This window comes from Sorex fumeus, unplaced genomic scaffold (genome assembly GCF_029834395.1).
Source record: "Sorex fumeus unplaced genomic scaffold, SorFum_2.1 ptg000018l, whole genome shotgun sequence".
Classification (NCBI taxonomy): domain Eukaryota; kingdom Metazoa; phylum Chordata; class Mammalia; order Eulipotyphla; family Soricidae; genus Sorex; species Sorex fumeus.
Genome location: NW_026606075.1, coordinates 22,575,036 through 22,593,880, shown reverse-complemented (window position 1 = coordinate 22,593,880; position 18,845 = coordinate 22,575,036). Strand labels below are relative to the sequence as shown.

Below are 18,845 nucleotides of genomic sequence, written 5' to 3'. Positions count from 1 at the left end.
CTCTTGAGATCATGCTATGCTGGGGATCAAGCCAGGGCTCCTGTTCCTTGAACTGTCCTCCTGGCTCAACACTTCTGTTTTGTGTTGGCTGCATTTGAGAGCCCTTCTTTGCAGGCATATTGTATTCTTCAAATCTGTCTACATTTGATTTATATTACGTCTGTCGGTGAATCTTATCAAATTTAGCAAAGCTGTGTATTTTCCACATTTTAAATTTAGGTCTGCCCTCTCTATATCTCAAACATAATGTGGTCCTGAGTAATCCATCTCTTTCTATTTTCTTGTGTGTGTGTGTGTGTGTGTGTGTACACATTATTTATAGCACTTTGCACCTTTCATAGATCATAACCTGCAAATGTCCACAACTTAGCTAACTTTTTGTGCTGAATTTCACCAGTTTTTGGTAATATTACATAAGAGAAGCAAGTTAGTAATTATATTCTTTTCACAGATGAGTTTATTTTTTTCACAAATAATAGGAAATGATCTGAACTAATAAAACCTAGTGCTTAGTAAATGGCATATTTTGAAGCTTCAAAATACATTTTTTTCAGATACTTATATTAAAATAGCTTGTCAGTTGAAGTTAAAATTGGTTCTAAGGTAATCTAATGTTGGGAAAAAGTGAAACTTTATAGGAAAGAGGACAAATTAATAAATTAGCAGTGTTAGGTGATGCCTTGGGTTTCTTTGCAAGCGTATTAAGTTTAGGTCCTGCGTAATAGCTTTGTAAAGTACTGTTCAGTTTGAGAATTTAAAGGGATGTGGGAAATAGTACACGTGTATTAATACTTGAATAGAATAGCTTATTTTTGTCTTATTGATTACACATATCTGTGGAGTACTGTTGTGATTTAATTAGTAAACCTAAGGACTTGAACGTATCTGAACTGCTGCATTATATGTACTTTAGTAAGAAGAGCTCAAAGACACTGAGTGCCTGAGGATTGTCTTACTATTGAACTGTGGCATTTGATCACTTGTAAATGACTTGCAGAAATAACAGTTTGGCTATTCCTAAGTTATGGTAGAAAATCATTTTAAGAAGTGTTCCATTTTCAAGTGGAATTTAAGGTGAAGGATGCCTGTGGTTGTACATTTTCTTGGGATGGAATTATTACCTATAAAACTATAAGATATTATTTTATTATAAAGACTGCCATTGTTTCATTGCTATGATACTTTTTTTTTTTGTGTGGGTGGAGGAGACATGCTGAGGGCTTACTCTTGGCAGTGCTGAGGGGACCATATGGGATGCCAGGAATCAAACCCTGATCATCTGCAGGCAAGGCAAGCACCCTACCCTGTATACTATCCAGCCCATCATTGCTTTTATAGGCTTTAATAGACTGATTTTTGTAATTTTTTTTTTTTTTGCTTTTGGGGTCACACCCGGTGATGTTCAGGGGTTACTCCTGGCTCATGCACTCAGGAATTGCTCCTGGCGGTGCTCGGAGGACCATATGGGATGCTGGGAATCGAACCTGTGTCGGCCATTTTGGCTGCGTGCAAGGCAAACGCCCTACCCGCTGTGCTATAGGCTGATAGCACAGAGGGCTGAACTCATTATTTGCTTGCAAGAGCCCATATTTGATCCCCACGACTGAGCACAGATGGGCACAGAAACAGGGAGTAGCCCCTGAGCACCAAAGGGTGTGGCCCCCAAACTGCAGCACTGTCCTCCCGTTGTTCATCGATTTGTTAAAGAACGCCTACGACGCGGGGAACTGCCAGGTTTTGCTGTGCGGGCGCGATACTCTTAGTAGCTTGCTTGGCTCTCCGAGAGGGGTGGAAGAATCGAACTCAGGTTGGCGGTGTCAGCCGCGTGTAAAGCAACCGTCCTACTGCTGTGCTATCGCTCCAGCCCGGCCCAAAAACATAAAACAAAAATTGTTCATCATGGCAGTTGCTGCTGGAGCGATAGCGCAGTGGTGGGGCGTTTGCCTTGCGCCCAGCCAGCCCCTCTCCGCAAGCTACCGAGAGTATCCGCACTGGCAAAGCCTGCCAATATGCCAAACACAGTAACAAGAAATCTCAAAAAATGGAGATGTTACTGGGCCCGCTGGAGCAAATCAGTGAACAACTGGAGGACAGTGTTTGTTTTTGTTTTTATGGTAGTTGCTGTTACTATCCTAATTCTCCCTTTTGGTTGTAAATTAATAGGATCCAACACATGATTCAGCTACTTAGGAGTATTATGTGAGAATAAGAAGAAAAGGGTGTATCATCTTTATTTCTTATACTTCATTTGGAAAAGTTTTTTGTGTAGTTTTCAGTACCTGGTGAAGGGGAAGATTTTATATTCCTTCCTTGATATGTAAGCTAGAGTACCTTTGAAGTAAAGAAGTAGAGAAGAAATATTAAGGGATAGAAAACTTACCTTCAAGAAAAAAAGGTACAAAAAATAAAAAAGAAAAAAAGGTACAAAAGTACATTGTCAAGCACCTGGTTGGGATAAAAAAAAAAAAATTAAGCGAAAGATACATATCCCTGACCTGAAAAGGGTTCTCTTTCTCAGAGACAGCCATCCTTTAGAGCCTCTTAGATGTTCTTTCAGATTAAATTAGTTTCAAAATACAAACCAAAAAAGGAGAACATATATATTCCCCATCTTTTTCAACAATTTAATTGTGGCATGCTATATTATTATATATCTTGGGTTTTTCACTGCTGAGGATTTACCCCTGATTCTGTGCTCAGGGATTACTCCTCACAGAGCTCCTGGGACCACCTGGGATGCCACAGATTGAATCTGTGTGCAAGCCTAGCTACCTTACCAACTCTACTCTCTGGCCCCTGCATCTGTTTATGAGACAGATGTTGGCCTTTAGTTTTTGTATCTTGTGATGTATTTGTTTTCTATATTATAGGCTTAATATCAGTCTCATCAAATGATAAAGTGGGTAATATTTCTCCATTTCTATTTTATTGAAAATTGGCATAATCCTTAACTATGTTTTAAAATTTATTCTAGTGAATTCATCTTTTTCTTTGATGCTAATTTGGAAAGTTAATTTGCTAAAGTTGGGTGGGGCTCCTAGGCTATACCTGTCGGTAACCAGGTGCTTTTTCTAGCTCTGTTTTCAGGGGTACTTTTTTTTTTAATTAAAAAAATTTTTTTTGAATTTTATTTTTTATTTATTTATTTTCTTTCTGGGTCACACCAGCGATGCTCAGGGGTTGCTCCTGACTCTGCACTCAGGAATTACTCCTGGCAGTGCTTGGGGGACCATATGGGATGTTGGGAATTGAACCCAGGTTGGCCACGTGCATGGCAAACGCCCTACCCGTTGTGCTATCTCTCCAGTCCCTCAGGGGTACTTTTGAGTAGTGCTGGGAAGGAAGCATGTAGTGACAATGATCAAACCAGGGTTCGCTGCTTGCAAACCGAGCACCTTAAATTCCTGTGTGCTCTCTCCTGCCTGGGGGGTAAATTTTGACTTTATATGTAGAATAGCTATAAGCTTGCTTGGATTGTATATCTTTAAATTGTGAGAGCATTGTTAGATTGTATCTTTCAAGGAAACAATTCATTTCACCCATTTTCTCAAAATTTGTGGATGTAGAATTGTTCAAATGTTTTTTATTATAATTTTAAAGAGCTTTAAATGAGTGATGATTTAAAGAGTGGTGATTTTATTTTCATTTACATAGAAATATAATTGAAACTCATTTATATCAATTTCTTCTTTACCTTGCTAGAGATATATTAGTTTTATGGATCTTTTCAAAGAACATGCATTTTAATTGATTTTTTCTGTTTTCTTTTGACTTGCACGATTTATGCTGATTTTAGCTTTCCTTCTGCTTTCTTTGTATTTAATTTTCTAAGGCAAATATATTGATTTTAGACTTCGAATATTTACATTCGATGAAATAAATTTTTATCTTAGCACTGCTTTTTTATGTTCCAATTTTTTTGGTATGTTGTATATATAAGATCATAGGATGGGAAGTTAAATAGTTAAATACGTGAGACTTTTTTTTTTTTTTTTTTTTTTGCTTTTTGGGTCACACCAGGTGATGCACAGGGGTTACTCCTGGCTCTGCACTTAGAGTGCTCAGGGGATCATATGGGATGCAGGGAATTGAACCCAGGTTGGCCATGTGCAAGGCAAATGCCATATACGTTGTGCTATTGCTCGGGTAGGGCGTTTGCCTTGCACATGGCCGACCCAGGTTCGATTCCTCCGTCCCTCTTGGAGAGCCCGGCAAGCTACCAAGAGTATCTCGTCCGCATGGCAGAGCCTGGCAATGTGCTTGCTATGGCGTATTAGATATGCCAAAAACAGTAACAACAAGTCTCACAATGGTGACGTTACTGGTGCCTGCTCAAGCAAATCGATGAACAACGGGAGGACAGTGCTACAGTTGTATATTTATTTTCAGTTTATATTTTGCATTTTCTCTTTCCCTTTTTTTTGTGCCACACCCACCAGTGTGTTTTGAAGTTACTCCAGGCTCTGTATTCAGGAATCATTGGCAGTGCTTGGTGACTGTATGGAATGCCTGGGATCTAACACTGGTCAATCCCATGCCAAGCAAGTGCCCTACCCACTGTACTAATACCATCCCGATATTTATTTAATCTCCAATATTATGGGTTTCTCCATAATTTTTGTTACTGATTTTTAATTTAATTCATTTGTAGTTGCACAGCATGTTTTGTCTGATTTTTATTCTTTTCGATTAGTATGGTGTATACTAGGCCTGAATGTGTCGAGTTGGTAAATGTTCTAAGTGTACTGAAGAAAAAAAGAAACTTGCTGTTGTTGCATGATGAAGCTGTTGATGTCAGTTAAAATCAGCTGATGGTGCTGTTGAATTCAGTCATGCTCATACTTTTCTGCCTGTTGAATCTTTCCATTTCTCATAACAGTGAGGAGCCTTGATGCCTTCAGCAGTTATAGTGCATCAATCCTTTCTCCTTGCTGTTCTATTAATTTTTGCTTCGGTTATTTTAACAATAGTCTGTTGTTACTTATATACACATTAATGATTATTATGTCCTCGTGGAGAATCGACCATTTTATTCTTATATAATGCACTTCTTCATTCTGAAAATGTTCTTTGCTACAAAGTCTGCTTTGTCTAAAATTAATACAGCTATTTCAGTTCACTTTTTTCTTTTTGGGGTTTTTGGACCACACCCAGCACCACTAGGGCTTACTCCTGGTTAAACTTACTAAATTTTTTTAGTGGTTGCCCTTGAATGTGCAATATACATCTATAACTCATCCAAGCTTTCTTTTAAATACAAATGCATCATTCTATCTTGTGTGTGATACAAGTGCCTTCCTTGTACCAGGGTGTTCAAATTCTTTCTTTCCTTTCAGTGTTGTCACTCACTTCATAAACTAAGCTATAATACACACTGTGATGGTTATTTTGAACAAATTTACTTGTTAGACTGTTAAAAAGAATGAGAAAGATGCTATTTTGCATTTATTCTTTAATAGTTCTTTATCTAGATTCAAGTTTTTGACATATCAGTTTCCTTCTTTCTGTTAACTTTTTCTTTAACATTTCTTGCAAGACAGGTCTACTGGCATGAAATTCCTTCAATTTATGTTTGGCTGAGGAAGTCTTTATTTCTGCTTCAGTTTTGAAGATAATTTCACTGTATGTAGAATTTTAGTTTAGTGGGATTTTTTCCTTCAGAACTCTCATTATTTCACACTGCCATTTGCTTGCATGATTTCTGAAGAGAATTACATTATAATTCTCATTTTTGTTTTTTATAGGTCCTACACTTGAATATTCTGATCCTTTTTGTTGTTGCATTTTTGTTGTTGTTATATATCAGTCTTAACTTTTTGTTTTCAGTTTTGTAAGTTTCTGATAGACATTTCTTCAATGTCATACATTTATTTTCTTTGCAGGATAATGCTAAGTCAATCAAATGTATATTGCTGTTAGTGCATTTTCTTTAAAATTTTCTTAGAATTTCTAGCTTTCAGTTTATATTGTCCTTTTAAATAAATAAATATATCTCTGAAAAACCCATTTTTTTGTGTAATTTCTTTCTCTGTTGGCTCACATGATTGTTTTGTTTTCGTATTTGGGACCACACCTGGTGATGCTAAGAAGTTACTCCTGACTCTGTACTCAGAAATTAGTTCTGGTGGTGCTCAGGAGATCAAATTGGATGCTGAGGATTGAACCTGGCTTGGCCATGTGCAAAACAAACGCTCTTACCACTGTACTATCATTTTAGCCCCATATATTCATGATTGTTTAAAATTGATAGTCTCAATGATTACATGCCTGCTATATATCTGAGTCTGGTTTTGATGTTCTGCCTTCAGACTTTTTTTTTCTTATGTAGGAGTACTGCTATTTATTCAGCCACTGATTAGCTGATTGAATTGTGCATGAACTCCACCTTACTTTCTTTTCTTTTACATTTCTTATAATTTTATTTATTGAATCACAGTGAGAGCAAATCAAAAGCTTTCGGGTCTAAGTCTCGGTCATACAATGAAACACCCGTACCTTCACCAGTGCCCACCCTCCACCACCAAAATCCCCAGTATACCCCCACCCCATACCCTCCCCCTACCTGTGGGGCAGATGATTTCCACATTACTCTCTCTACTTTGATCACATTTAATATTTTGACACCAGACCCACCATTATTATTTGAGATTTTACCTCAACACTCAGATCTGCTGAAAAGGCAACAGACAGTTTGTGTTCTATTGCTGGTTATGAATAACATATGATGTCGTGTGGCTGCAGTCGGGCCATGTGATTTTGAAATTTCAAAATTTTAACATTTAAATCTGGAGGGATTTCTGCCAAAAGCCACTGGATTTCGAGATTTGCTCCTGAGTCTCTGGGATCATGGCCATTGAGCAGCTTGATCAGGAGCCAGAGAGGCAGTTCGTGGGCGATGACTTGGGGTCTCATTGGGGTGGGGAGGACAGGACCAGCTCCAACCCCATCCTGTGAGGCCCAACAAGTTTCGTCACTGCGGGCCCAGACCTGACTCTCCAATGGCCTCTGGAGGATGATGGCCACTGAGCCGCCAAGGGGGAGCAGGCGCAGGGACAACACCTTTTACCCCCTGGGGTGGCCCGGCGACAGTAACCTACTGCGGGGTCTGGACGCATTTCTGCCAAAAGCCGCTGGGTTTCGAGATTTGTTTGTTTCTGAGTCTCCGGGATAATGCAGCCTGAGAGGCCATTCGTGGGCAATGACTTGGGGTCTTGTTGGGGTGGGGAGGACAGGACCGGCTCCCCCCGCATCCTGTGAGGCCCAACAAGTTTCGTCACTGCGGGCCCAGACCTGACTCTCCAATGGCCTCTGGAAGATGATGGCCATCAAGCCGCCAAGGGGGAGCAGGCGGAGTGACAACATCCTTTCCTCCCTGGTGTGGTCCGGCGACAGTAACGTTCTATGGGATCCGGATGCATTTCTGCCAAAAGCCACTGGGTTTCGAGATTTGTTTCTGAGTCTTTGGGATCATGGCTGTTAAGCAGCTTGATCAGGAGCCAGAGAGGCCATTCATGGGCGATGACTTGGGGTCTCATTGGGATGGGGAGGACAGGACCGGCTCCACCCCCATCCCGCAAGACACTGCGTGTCTTGTCACTGGGGGCCCAAACCTGACTGTCCAGTGGCCTCTGAAGGATAGCAGCCACTGGGCCACCGGGGGGAACAGGCCAATGCCTTCAGACTTTTTAACATGGCTTGTAATGTTTATTTTATTTTATTTTTTTGTGGATGGAAAGGTTTGGGAACATCCAGGTGTTCAGGGGCTATTCCTGGGTTTGCTCAGGAGTGACTCCTGGCAGTGCTCAGGGAATATGTTGCTGGGTGTCAAGCCAGGGTGGGCCGGATACAAGGCAAGCACCTTAAGCAAGCTCTGTACTGTTTTCCTGGCCCCAACCTAAAGGTAAGCATGATGTATTAGGATGATGAACTAGGATAATGTGCTAAGATAGTGAGCATGATGCTTTATCTCTGTTCAGGAAGCTGAGATAAAGGCCTTTTAGTGTATAAGGTTTTGTTTAGTTAGGCATTAGACTTAGTCAGAGCATAAATTTTCCTCTTCATATGTATTTTTCCCCCAGTTCGTTGTTTTAGGTTTTCTTAGTTACTTTTTGAATAAGATTTAAGTCATGAAATATTTTTTTCAGTTTTGTTCCTTTTAAAATAGGGGCTCCGTTGATATGATGCTAAAGTATTGGTGGGAGAGGAAGTGCTGAGAATAGTTTTCAGTCTGTAATTATGCCTGCCTCTAGTACTGAGGTCTTAACAAGTACTTATCAGTTCTTTTACCCTCTATTCTTCTATGAGATTAGAAACGTCTGGAATTGGGCATATCTCTCCCCCTAGGTCAGTTAAACTTTGAAACCTTTAGTAAGTTAGATTCTGGTAAGATAGTTTCTTTTGAGGTTAGGCCTTGATAAGAATTGAATGCCCCATACACATTTCAGAATGATTGCCGTTATACCTTTTCCTCAGGAGATTTTTTCTCTAATTTGATAAAGCTTGAGGGAAAAAAAAGTGTTGTGTGCTTTTTCTTCTCCCTTCCCCAACCCCAACTTCAGCTTAAAATGTGTCCACACTGAGACTATCAACAGTTTATCGATTACAGTTTAGATTTCCCTACTCCAGTATTGGTTCCCAAAGAATTTTCTGTTGGATTCTGCTCCGTTGAGGTGTGATGCTTCTATTTACCTTTCTCACAGTTACCTGGGGGATGCAGTTTGCCCTTTGAGCCTCATGCTGGATGAAGATTTGTTGACTTTCAGCTTATCTTTGTACATATGTATGCGTGTGTATATATAAATATACACACACATAATGATATTTGTTATGGCGTTAGATCATGCACAACATAAAGAGAAAAATAAAAGGTGATAATCAGGAGAGTTTCTTAGACCCCTATTGGCTGTATTCTCTTGACTCTGAACAGGTGCCATTGAGGCTGGTTTGTATAAAGTATGTCTTTGTGTCTGCATTTTGCATATGTGGAAAGTGAAAGCAGTTTTATAGATTTTGAGAAGTTTTATGCGAATTATCGATTTGCTCGAGCGGGCCCAGTAACGTCTCCATTGGAGACTTTGTTGTTACTGTGTTTGGCATATTGAATACATCACGGGTAGCTTGCCAGGCTCTGCCCTGCGGGCGAGATACTCTCGGTAGCTTGCTGGGCTCACCGAGAGGGGCGGAGGAATAGCACAGCGGTAGGGCGTTTGCCTTGCACGCAGCCAACATGGCCGACCCGAGTTCAATTCCTCCGCCCCTCTCGGAGAGCCCGGCAAGCTACCGAGAGTATTCGATATGCCAGACACAGTAACAACAAAATCTCCAATGGAGACGTTACTGGGCCCGCTCGAGCAAATCGATGATCAACAGGAGGGCCTTTACCTTTACCTTTACCTTTATGCGAATTAATTGTTAACAAAAATCTCATTTGTATCATTGCATTAGCTTGCAAACTGTTTTTGAAATTTTCCTCACTGCTGGATTTCTCAAGTTTATCCAATAAGGGGCAATAGCAGACAACTAACTACCAAAGATTTTTTGCTCTTTCTGCCTTCCTCTTTGATTTCCCACCCCCTTCTCAGTTGGAATTTTTTCTTTTTCTTTTGATTATTGGGGCCATATTCAGTAGTGTTCAGGATTTATTTCTGGCTTTTGCTTAGGGATCACTCCTGTCAGTGCTGAGGGAGGCATATGGGTGCTAGGAACAAAACTGGGTCTGTCATGTGCAAGACAGTGTATTTTACTATGTTATTTTACTAGGTACTATACTATGACTGTTCCCTCTCCGTTGCTTCTTTTTTGGAGTATCAGCTCTATTCTCATCTATATTAAATTTGTCTTATTTTTTTCCTTATCTCTTGCTCCTTTAAATTTTATCATTAGTTTGAGCATCTTCTTGACCTTCATCTTTAACAGCAGAATAGGAATTTATTGATTATTCATATATTCCATAATTTAACTATCTGCTGATGGCTGTTTAGGTTGATTTCATGTTTATTCTGCTGTGTATTATGCTACTATGGACATAGGTTATGAATTACCTTTGATTGAAAAATAATACTAGCTAGTTGTTACATACACTCGGTAAAGAATGCTTTGACTTTTAAAAACTTGAAGTTCTAGTATTTAAATTTCAGGTGTGTGTTATTAAAAAAGCATGTGTATATACCACATTAAGTTCACCATTGTAAGTCTGATTTATTTTTCTACTTTACGTTTGCCCCTTTTGACCTGATTTATTGGTCTTTCCTCCCCTGATAATCCCTAATGGATCTTATATTCTTAAAATTTCATTTTTTAATTAAAATCATGGGATTTAAATATATACATAAATGTGTGTGTATATATGTATTCCTCATATGAGTGAAATTTTACAGTACTTCACCATCTGGCTTCTCTTACTCAACAATATCTTCTAGGTCAAAAATGGAAATGAAAAAATGTAAATGATAGGGTTTGTGTGTGTGTTTGTGTGCATGTTGGTCAGTCAGATATTTAGTTTTTTTCTTTTTTAAAAAAATATTTTTATTTATTTTTTGCATTTTTGGGTCACACCCAGGGTTGCACAGGGGTTACCTCCTGGTTCTGCACTCAGGAATTACTCGTGGTGGTGCTGGGGGGACCATATGGGCTGCTGGGAATCGAATCCGGGTTGGCTGCATGCAAGGCAAATGCTCTACCCGCTGTGCTATTGCTCCATCCCCTAGATAGTTTCTTTTTAAAGGTTTTGGGCCACATCTGTGTGGCGCTTAGGTGTTACTTCTGGTTCTGTGCTCAGGGATCACTTCTGGTGGACTGGGAGGACTGTTTGGGATGCCCAAGATAGAATCTGCTTTGGCCATGTGCAAGACAAGCACCCTACCTCCTGTACTATTGCTCAGGCCCCAGTTTAGGTTGTTTCTAACTCTTGACTTGTGTAGAGAATGCTGCAATATACATAGGAATCGATATTTTGAATTGGTCTGTTAATTTTTCTTTTCAGGTAAATGCCCCAAAGGGGCGTAACTGTAATTATAAACCCTCTGTTTTTAGTGTGTATATATATGTGTGTTGCACAGAATAGAACACAGGACCTCACATATGGGAGACTCAGTGTTCTACCACAGAGCTAAGCCCCTTGCCTCTTAAGAAATTTAAGTGCTGCATGGGATGTTTTTTGATGGGACCATGTGTGGTGCCAAGGATTGAGCTTAGGACTCTCACTTAAAAAAATGGCATTTGAAGCCATCTCTGTAGCTTCTGACCTTATTTTTAATATTTTGAGGAATTTCCATACTGTTTTCCATAGTGACTACACTAATTTTTATTTCTGCCAAATTTATAAAGGTTTATGTAACTTTTATTTTATTTTTTATTCTGTCTTGGGGCCACACCCAGCTGTGCTCAGGGCATACTCCTGGCCTCTGTGCTCAGAGATCACTCCTTGTGGTGCTCAGAAAACCATTATGTGCTGCTGGCTGACTGTCACACCTGGGTTGGATATGTGCCAAATGCTTAACCTGTTCTGTGGGTCTATGTGGCTTAAAAAAAAAAAGTAAGTTTAATTTCCAAGTGTTAGAGGAGCTTCTAAATATTTCCTTTGTGATCAGAAAAATAATCCCTCTGTATATAATTTTGGGGGCCATATCCAGCTAAGCTTAGCTTTTACTCTTGGCTTTATGCAATGCCAGGGCCAAATACAAGTCAAGAACCTTAACTCCCTGTGCTATATTTCTGGTTCCAATATATTTTTTTGGAAACAAGTATTTAAATATATTTAAATTCTTGTTCTGTGGCCCAGTGTATGGTGATACTATATAATGTGATATTTTCAAAGAATGTGTATTTTTAAATTGTTGAATGTAAATTTTCATGGCTATTAATTTAAGATAGTTGATGATGTTCAGATTTCTGTTTTGCTGAACGTTTTCTAGTCTTATCAGTGAGAGACATATTAGTCTCCAGCTCTGAATTTGTTTCTTTAAGCATTATTTTTAAAATTTAAAATTTATTTGGGTGGGGTTTGGACCACTCTTGGTGCTCTGGGAATGTTCCTGGTTTTGTGTTCAGTTCCATCTAATCCCCTGGTGGTGCTTGGGGGACCTGGGGACTAGATGGAACTGAGAACAACCCAGATGGAACCAGGGTTGCCCTCATCAAAGACAAGTGCCTTCTTAGCCTTTGTACTCTCTTTCCCACCCATTCTCTATAATTTAGTCTGTTTTTTGTCCTGTACTTTGAAGCTCTATTATTAGGTTCTGCATATTTATTGTTCTCTTCTTGATTTGACCCTTTAATTATTATAGAATTATGTTTTCAGGGGTCTGGGAATTTGGGGCATACCTTGTGTGCACAGGAATTATTCCTGACCCTGTGCTCAGGGATCACTTCTGGCAATTCTCAGGGGATCATATGCAAGACTAGCGCCTTAAAGCACTTTACTGCCTCTGGCACCTATTGTGGATTTTTCTACATTATCTTTGGTAACAAGCTATTCCTTGAAGTTTTTTTTTTTTTAAGACTTATAAATTTCTGTGCTTGGGTTTCAGTTATACAATGATCAAGTACCCATCCCTCCACCAGTGCCCATCCTCCACCACCACGGGTCCCAGCATCCCTCCCACCCCTCATCCCCCGCCTTTTTTTTTTTTTGTAAATTAATGTTATCATCCCGGCATACTTATGCTGTTATTTACTTTTGTTATTTTTTTAAAATCTGTTTTATCTGTTATTTTATTTAAATTTTAAAAATAAATTTGAAATAAATTTAAATAAAATAAATTTAAAACAAATTTTAAATAAATAAATATTTATTTAATTATTATTTAAATATTTATTATATTTAAAATTTGTCTCTTTGGGTCTTGCTCTTTTTTCTAACGCTCAAATTTCAGAGTATTTAATGAATTACCTTTAGTTCTCAAAAAATTTAATTCAGATATATTTGATACTCTATATTCTGCTTGTAATTCTCTTCCCAATTTCTTCTTTTTGGTGCATTATATATATAATAATATGATGATAATTCAAATCAATTAAGACTTAATCTATTGAGTTTTTATAGCCGTACTTGCATTATTTTCCTTATGGTTGTCATAGAGATAGTACTTCAAGTTAATATTTACTGTTTCTTAAAATACAGGATCCTGTCATAAAGATCCATCTCTGCTAGCTTTGATGCTTTTTTATCTATGTAACTTCACCGCATAACTTTTTACTATAAGGGCTGGAGGGATAGTACAGATGGCAGGCGTTTTGCCTTGTATGCTGCCAACCTGGGTTCAATCCCTGGCATCCCATAAGGTCCCCTGAACACCAACAGGAGTAATACCTGAGTACAAGTCCAGAGTAACCTCTGAGCATCATTGGATATGGCCCCAAAGCCAAAACAAACCAAAATAATAATTTTTATTTTAAACACATGTATTTTATAGAAATTAAGAGAACAGTCTTTTGTTTTTCCTGGTTATATTGCCAACATTTTATGTATACTTTTTTTTAATATGTGTGGTATATTTTTCCCTATGGCCTTTTTTTTTTTAATTTGACTGTGATGAGCCTGTTTCTAGAGTTCTATTCATATATCTCCTTGGGATTTGTGAAACATCTTGAACATATAAAATATTTTGGAGAGCTTTTGAGATGTTTTTGGCCAGTATTTTATGAATTTTTTTTTTCCCCTCCAGTTTTTCCTTTCTTGGAATTACAATTGTATGGTAGACTTTTTAGTATTATTCCATAAGTCTCTGGGGTTTTGTTGTTTTCTCTTTCAAAATTGGATCATTTCTTTTTATCTTCATTATTATACTTTATATCCATCCAGGATATTTTATTTCACTTACTGTATTTTTCAGTTGTAGAATGTCAGTTTTCAGTTCCTATTTATCCTGAAAATTTGCTCTTTATTTATGCACATATTTTAATTGTGTTCTTAGTCTCTTAGATTTGTCACTGTCACTGTCCTCCCGTTGTTCATCAATTTGCTCGAGTGGGCCCAGTAACGTCTCCATTGTGACAATTGTTACTGTGTTTGGCATATCGAATATGTCATGGGGAGCTTGCCAGGTTTGGCTGTGCAGGCAAGATACTCTCGGTAGCTTGCTGGGCTCTCTGAGAGGGGCGGAGGAACATGGGTTGGCCATGTTGGCCGCTTGCCAGGCAAACGCCCTACCCGCTGTGCTATTGCTCCAGCCCCTTAGATTTGTAACTGCTTTAAAATATTTGCTAAGTCTAAATCTGCTTCAAACTGTAGTTGGTATCTATATAGAATATCTTCGATTATTGAGTATAAATTTTCCTATTTTTTTAATATAGACTTAATATAGATTAGTATTCTGGAAATGCATTGATTGTTCAGAGCCATAGCACAGGGCAGGAGCAATAGCACAGCAGGTAGTGTGTTTGCCTAGCACGCGGCCCACCTGGGTTCAATTCCTCCGTCCCTTTCGTCCCTTTCGGAGAGTCCGGCAAGTTTCCGAGAGTATTCTGCCAGCACAGCAGAGCCTGGCAAGCTACCTGTGATGTATTTGATATGCCAAATACAGTAACAACAAATCTCATAATGGAGACATTACTGGTGCCCGCTCGAGCAAATTGATGAACAATGGGAGGACAGTGCTACAGACAGTGCATTCTGGACATTTTATAAAAGATACCTTGCAGAACCTCTGGATTTGAGCATTTAGTCCTCCAGAAAAATACTGAATTTTATAGTTTCATTTTTGCAATTAGCACAGCGGGTAGGGCGTCTGCCTTACAAGTGGCCAACATGGCCGACCTGAGTTCGATTCCTCCGCCCCTCTCGGAGAGCCTGGCAAGCTACTGAGAGTATTTGATATGCCAGACACAGTAACACCAAAGTCTCCAATGGTGACGTTACTGGGCCCGCTCGAGCAAATCGATGACAAACGGGAGGGCCTTTACTTACTTTTACTTTACTTATACTTCAAACTGAAATTAGGTGTAATTAAAATAGTAACTTTATCCTTTGATTCTCAATTTATGAGGATGGCTGCTTAAAGTTTTTCCCTCTCATGAAACCCTCTTTCACCTGTGAAATTTTTATGTGACCCCAGATGTGAGTTTATGAAATAAGTTTATGATTCAAATGTTTACTGATAATTATAGCACTGTAGCACTGTCCTCCCGTTCATCGTTTTGCGTCGTTTTGCTCGGTAGCTTTCTGAGAGGGGTGGAGGAATTGAACCTGGCTCAGCCGGGTCAGCCATGTGCAAGGCAAACGCCCTACTGTTGTGCTATTTTAAAATAAGAATTTGAGGATTTATTTTTGTTTTGTTTTGTTTTTAACCACTCCTACATTCAGTTACTTGAGGGAGAGGGCTCTGGGCTGAAGTGTATGCTTTGCATTGAGAGAGATGGGGGGCGGGAAAGAGAGGGAAAGAAGGGGAGCAAGGGGGGAGGGAGGGAAGCCCGTCAGGGAGGAGGAGATGATAGGAGACTGAGTGCTGGGAGGCTCAGTGAATTCCTGGCACTGCATGGTTCCCTAGCAATGTAGTAATGCCACGTGTGGTTCCTCAAGTACAAAGCCAGGAGTAGAACACACACACACACACACACACACACACACACACACACACACACACACACTTAAATTCTCAGGTCAGTCTGAGGTTTGAGTAGAATTCATATATAAATTTGGGGTTGTTTCTTGGCTTTCTTTGCAGCATTTTCCCTTTAATTTTAGCTGCTGCACAGTCTTCCTGAACTCTTGGTTTCTCAAGGCTGTTTTGTGTTTTGGGGGTTGGGGAGGGGACAGGGATTCGTCCACACCCTGCTGTGTTCAAGTAGCACTCCCACTCTGCTCTCATCAGTTGCTTGGGGGAACATATGTGGTATCTGAGATATGTAAACCAGGTTGGCTGCATGCAGGCTAGTTAGTGCCTTACCCAAAGTACTATCTCTAGGACTCTTGGATTTCTGTGTTTTAGCCACACTCTTTCCCTTCTTTGGCAGCCACTGGGTTCTTCCCTTAAGCAGAAAGGTTGCATGATTCTGAAAAACCTCTCCTAGGGTCTTCCTTTCAAAGTGTTGCTGCCTCAGGGACAGCTGTGGACAGCGGTGGGACAGCGGTGGGACAGCGGGGAGATGGCTTGACCTCACATTCTGTATAGTTGCCCCTCCTCCCCCCAACCCCAAAGTGTTAGTACTTTCTTCATTTTTTTAAATTTTTGGATGACTTAGGTTAGTACCCTACAAGTGATTACAGGTAGTGTTTTGTAGTGTTTTCCCCAGTGTTTGTAATTATTATCTGTAGCATAGTTGGCCTAATAGGGAACTGGTCAGCTGTACCAGCAATTTTCTCCCTATTAGTTGTAAAAGTTTGAATTACAACAGTTGAATGATAACTCATGCTTAATATTTTCTATAATAGTAATTTAATATAGATGCTTTTATCATAGTTTTTTTTTATGATGTAGTGATGATACTACATTGTACCCAAAAATTTATCCTGGAAGTTCTGAGTCTAAATTCTGCACAATAGTATGTGATGCTATATTTTTGTGATAGTATGTGTGACAAAATATGAAATAATAAGCCGAGAAGTGAGTAGAAACCTACTGCTAAGAGAAAGAATCAAAGGTTTTTGCTTTTTGTGGAGCTAAGATTTTCACTAGGTAAATAGATGCCATGTGTATAAAAAATTGTCTTGGTACATGTCCTTTAAAATTTTTTTAGATTTTACCTTAATTGTCCTTGAATATCCTTTCATCTTCCAACTCTGTAACTAGGTTGTAGTTTACCACTATGTCCCTTTTATGGGCCCATTCTGTTATATTATAAATTTTATTTTCATAACATTTATCATTTTGTATAATTGTACATATGTAACTTATTTAGTTTTTGTTTATATATTGAACAGCAATTGCTCCAAGAATAGGGATCATGTTTTTGTATACCTACTAGGCCAGGACCATATATGTATTAGATATTTAGCCCTTTTTTTTTTTAAAAAATAATTTATTTATTTATTGAATCACTGGGAAAAGTTACAAAGCTTTCAGGTTTAGGTCTCAGTCATGCAAATATCAAACACATTTCCCTTTACCAGTACTTATTTTTTACCACTAAGAACTCCAATAAAACCCCAGCTCCCACCCCTCCCAATGCCTGTGAGGCTGATGAATTCTAGTTAACACTCTATCCACTTTGACTAGATTTATTGTTTCGATAAAAGATGCACCATTATTATTTAGAGTTTACCTCCCCCCCCCCCCCCCCCCAAATCAGACATGCTGAAAAAGCGTTGTGAAATGATTTGCTTTCTACTTCTGGGTTTTAGAATTAAATGTTTAAGAATTAAAGGTTTTGGATTTCTGCTATTTTACTTATTAACCCTGGAAGTATTTCTACTGAAAGTCAGATAATTAAGAGATTGGTTTCTGTGCTCTGGAGTCATGGCTGTGCCAGAGAGACCTCAGTAGGGCGTGAAGGATGGACCGGAACGCCCCCCTTCCCATGAGGTTTTAGTCGCCCCCACACCCCCGGCTCATACCTGCTCTCCACAAGGCTCCCATGCGGCCGCCATGTTTCTTTCCAGAGGGGAGAGGGTGGAGGAGAGCAACACCCATTCCCCTCCGGGCAGGCATAATAGCCCTTGTTGTTTTTTTTTTCTTTTTGGGTCACAGCCAGCGATGTACAGGGGTTACTCTTGGCTCCGCACTCAGGAATTACCCCTGGCAGTGCTCAGGGGACCATATGGGATGCTGGGAATAGAACCTGGGTCAGCCGCGTGCAAGGCAAACACCCTACCCGCTGTGCTATCGCTCTAGTCCCTAGCCCTTATTTTTTTGAAGAATGAATGAATGAATATATACATGAGTATAGAGATTGCAATATGAGATAGTTGTAGAAATCTGTTATCTTAAACTATTCAGTATCTATTATCTTAAACTATTCAGTACAGTTGGAGCAGTGATACGATAGTAATATGTTGAAGATGGTTTTTAAGGAAATATTTCAAATTGGAAGGCAGAAAGGAGTGGCAAGATTTGGGGAAATTAGCAAAACAAGTTAGCAAGATTTGATCATTACTTTGTAAAAAGCAGTAAACTAAGAGGAAGGCACAGAGTACTTGGGAGAAGAATCTTGTGAAGATTTCTGGGTAGACAGATACAATCAACGAAGGAATTATAATAAATAGCAAAACTGTTTAATAAAAGCTGGTGCAAGGGTGATGTTGAGGAATAAGATACCTAGATATGGAGGTAAATGATGAAAAACAGTATTTTTATTTTGTTATTGTTGTTGCTGCTTCCAAACTCCCAGATCCTGAGATGATAAGGAATTAAGAGTATAGTTTAGCATAATCTGGTTTCGTTGTAGTGAAATTTCTTTGTTCTTCAGCTTTTAGATAAGCACAAGAATACAGAAAGCATGGTGGAGCTTCTGGACTTATATCAAATGGAGGATGAAGCTTACAGCAGCCTTGCAGAAGCCACGACTGAACTCTATCAGTATTTACTACAGCCATTCCGAGACATGAGAGAACTTGCCATGCTTAGGAGGCAGCAAATCAAGGTAAGTTTTTTTTCTTAATTCTGAATAGTAGCTTGCCTGTTTCATGGTTCTCAGCCTGACTGGGCACACATTCTTTTTTCCTGTAGGAACTTAAGAAAAACGTAGAACTGATTCTTTCTCCCCAGCGATTCTAATTTGGTAGGTTTGGGTTTGCAAAACTAAAGCAGCATTTTGAAGTACCTTAAAAGATGAGTTTGCTCAGTAGCCAGGGTTGAGAATAACCTAAAACCTAAATACATTTTTAAAATAGTACTGTAGCTTGAGCATCATTTTTGCAGTAGTTTTGATATGTATGGTTTTGATATATACAGTTACCTCCCTGACACCAA

General features: G+C 39.2%; 1 protein-coding gene across 1 annotated transcript in view; it reads left to right on the top strand.

Annotated features, from left to right (window-relative positions):
- JMY (junction mediating and regulatory protein, p53 cofactor) overlaps nt 1-18,845 on the top strand; it is a 97,263-nt gene that overhangs the window by 14,664 nt on the left and 63,754 nt on the right. The window contains exon 2 of the mRNA XM_056112402.1: nt 18,343-18,516. Coding sequence (XP_055968377.1) covers nt 18,343-18,516 — 174 coding nt within the window. The remainder of the gene's footprint in view (nt 1-18,342; nt 18,517-18,845) is intronic.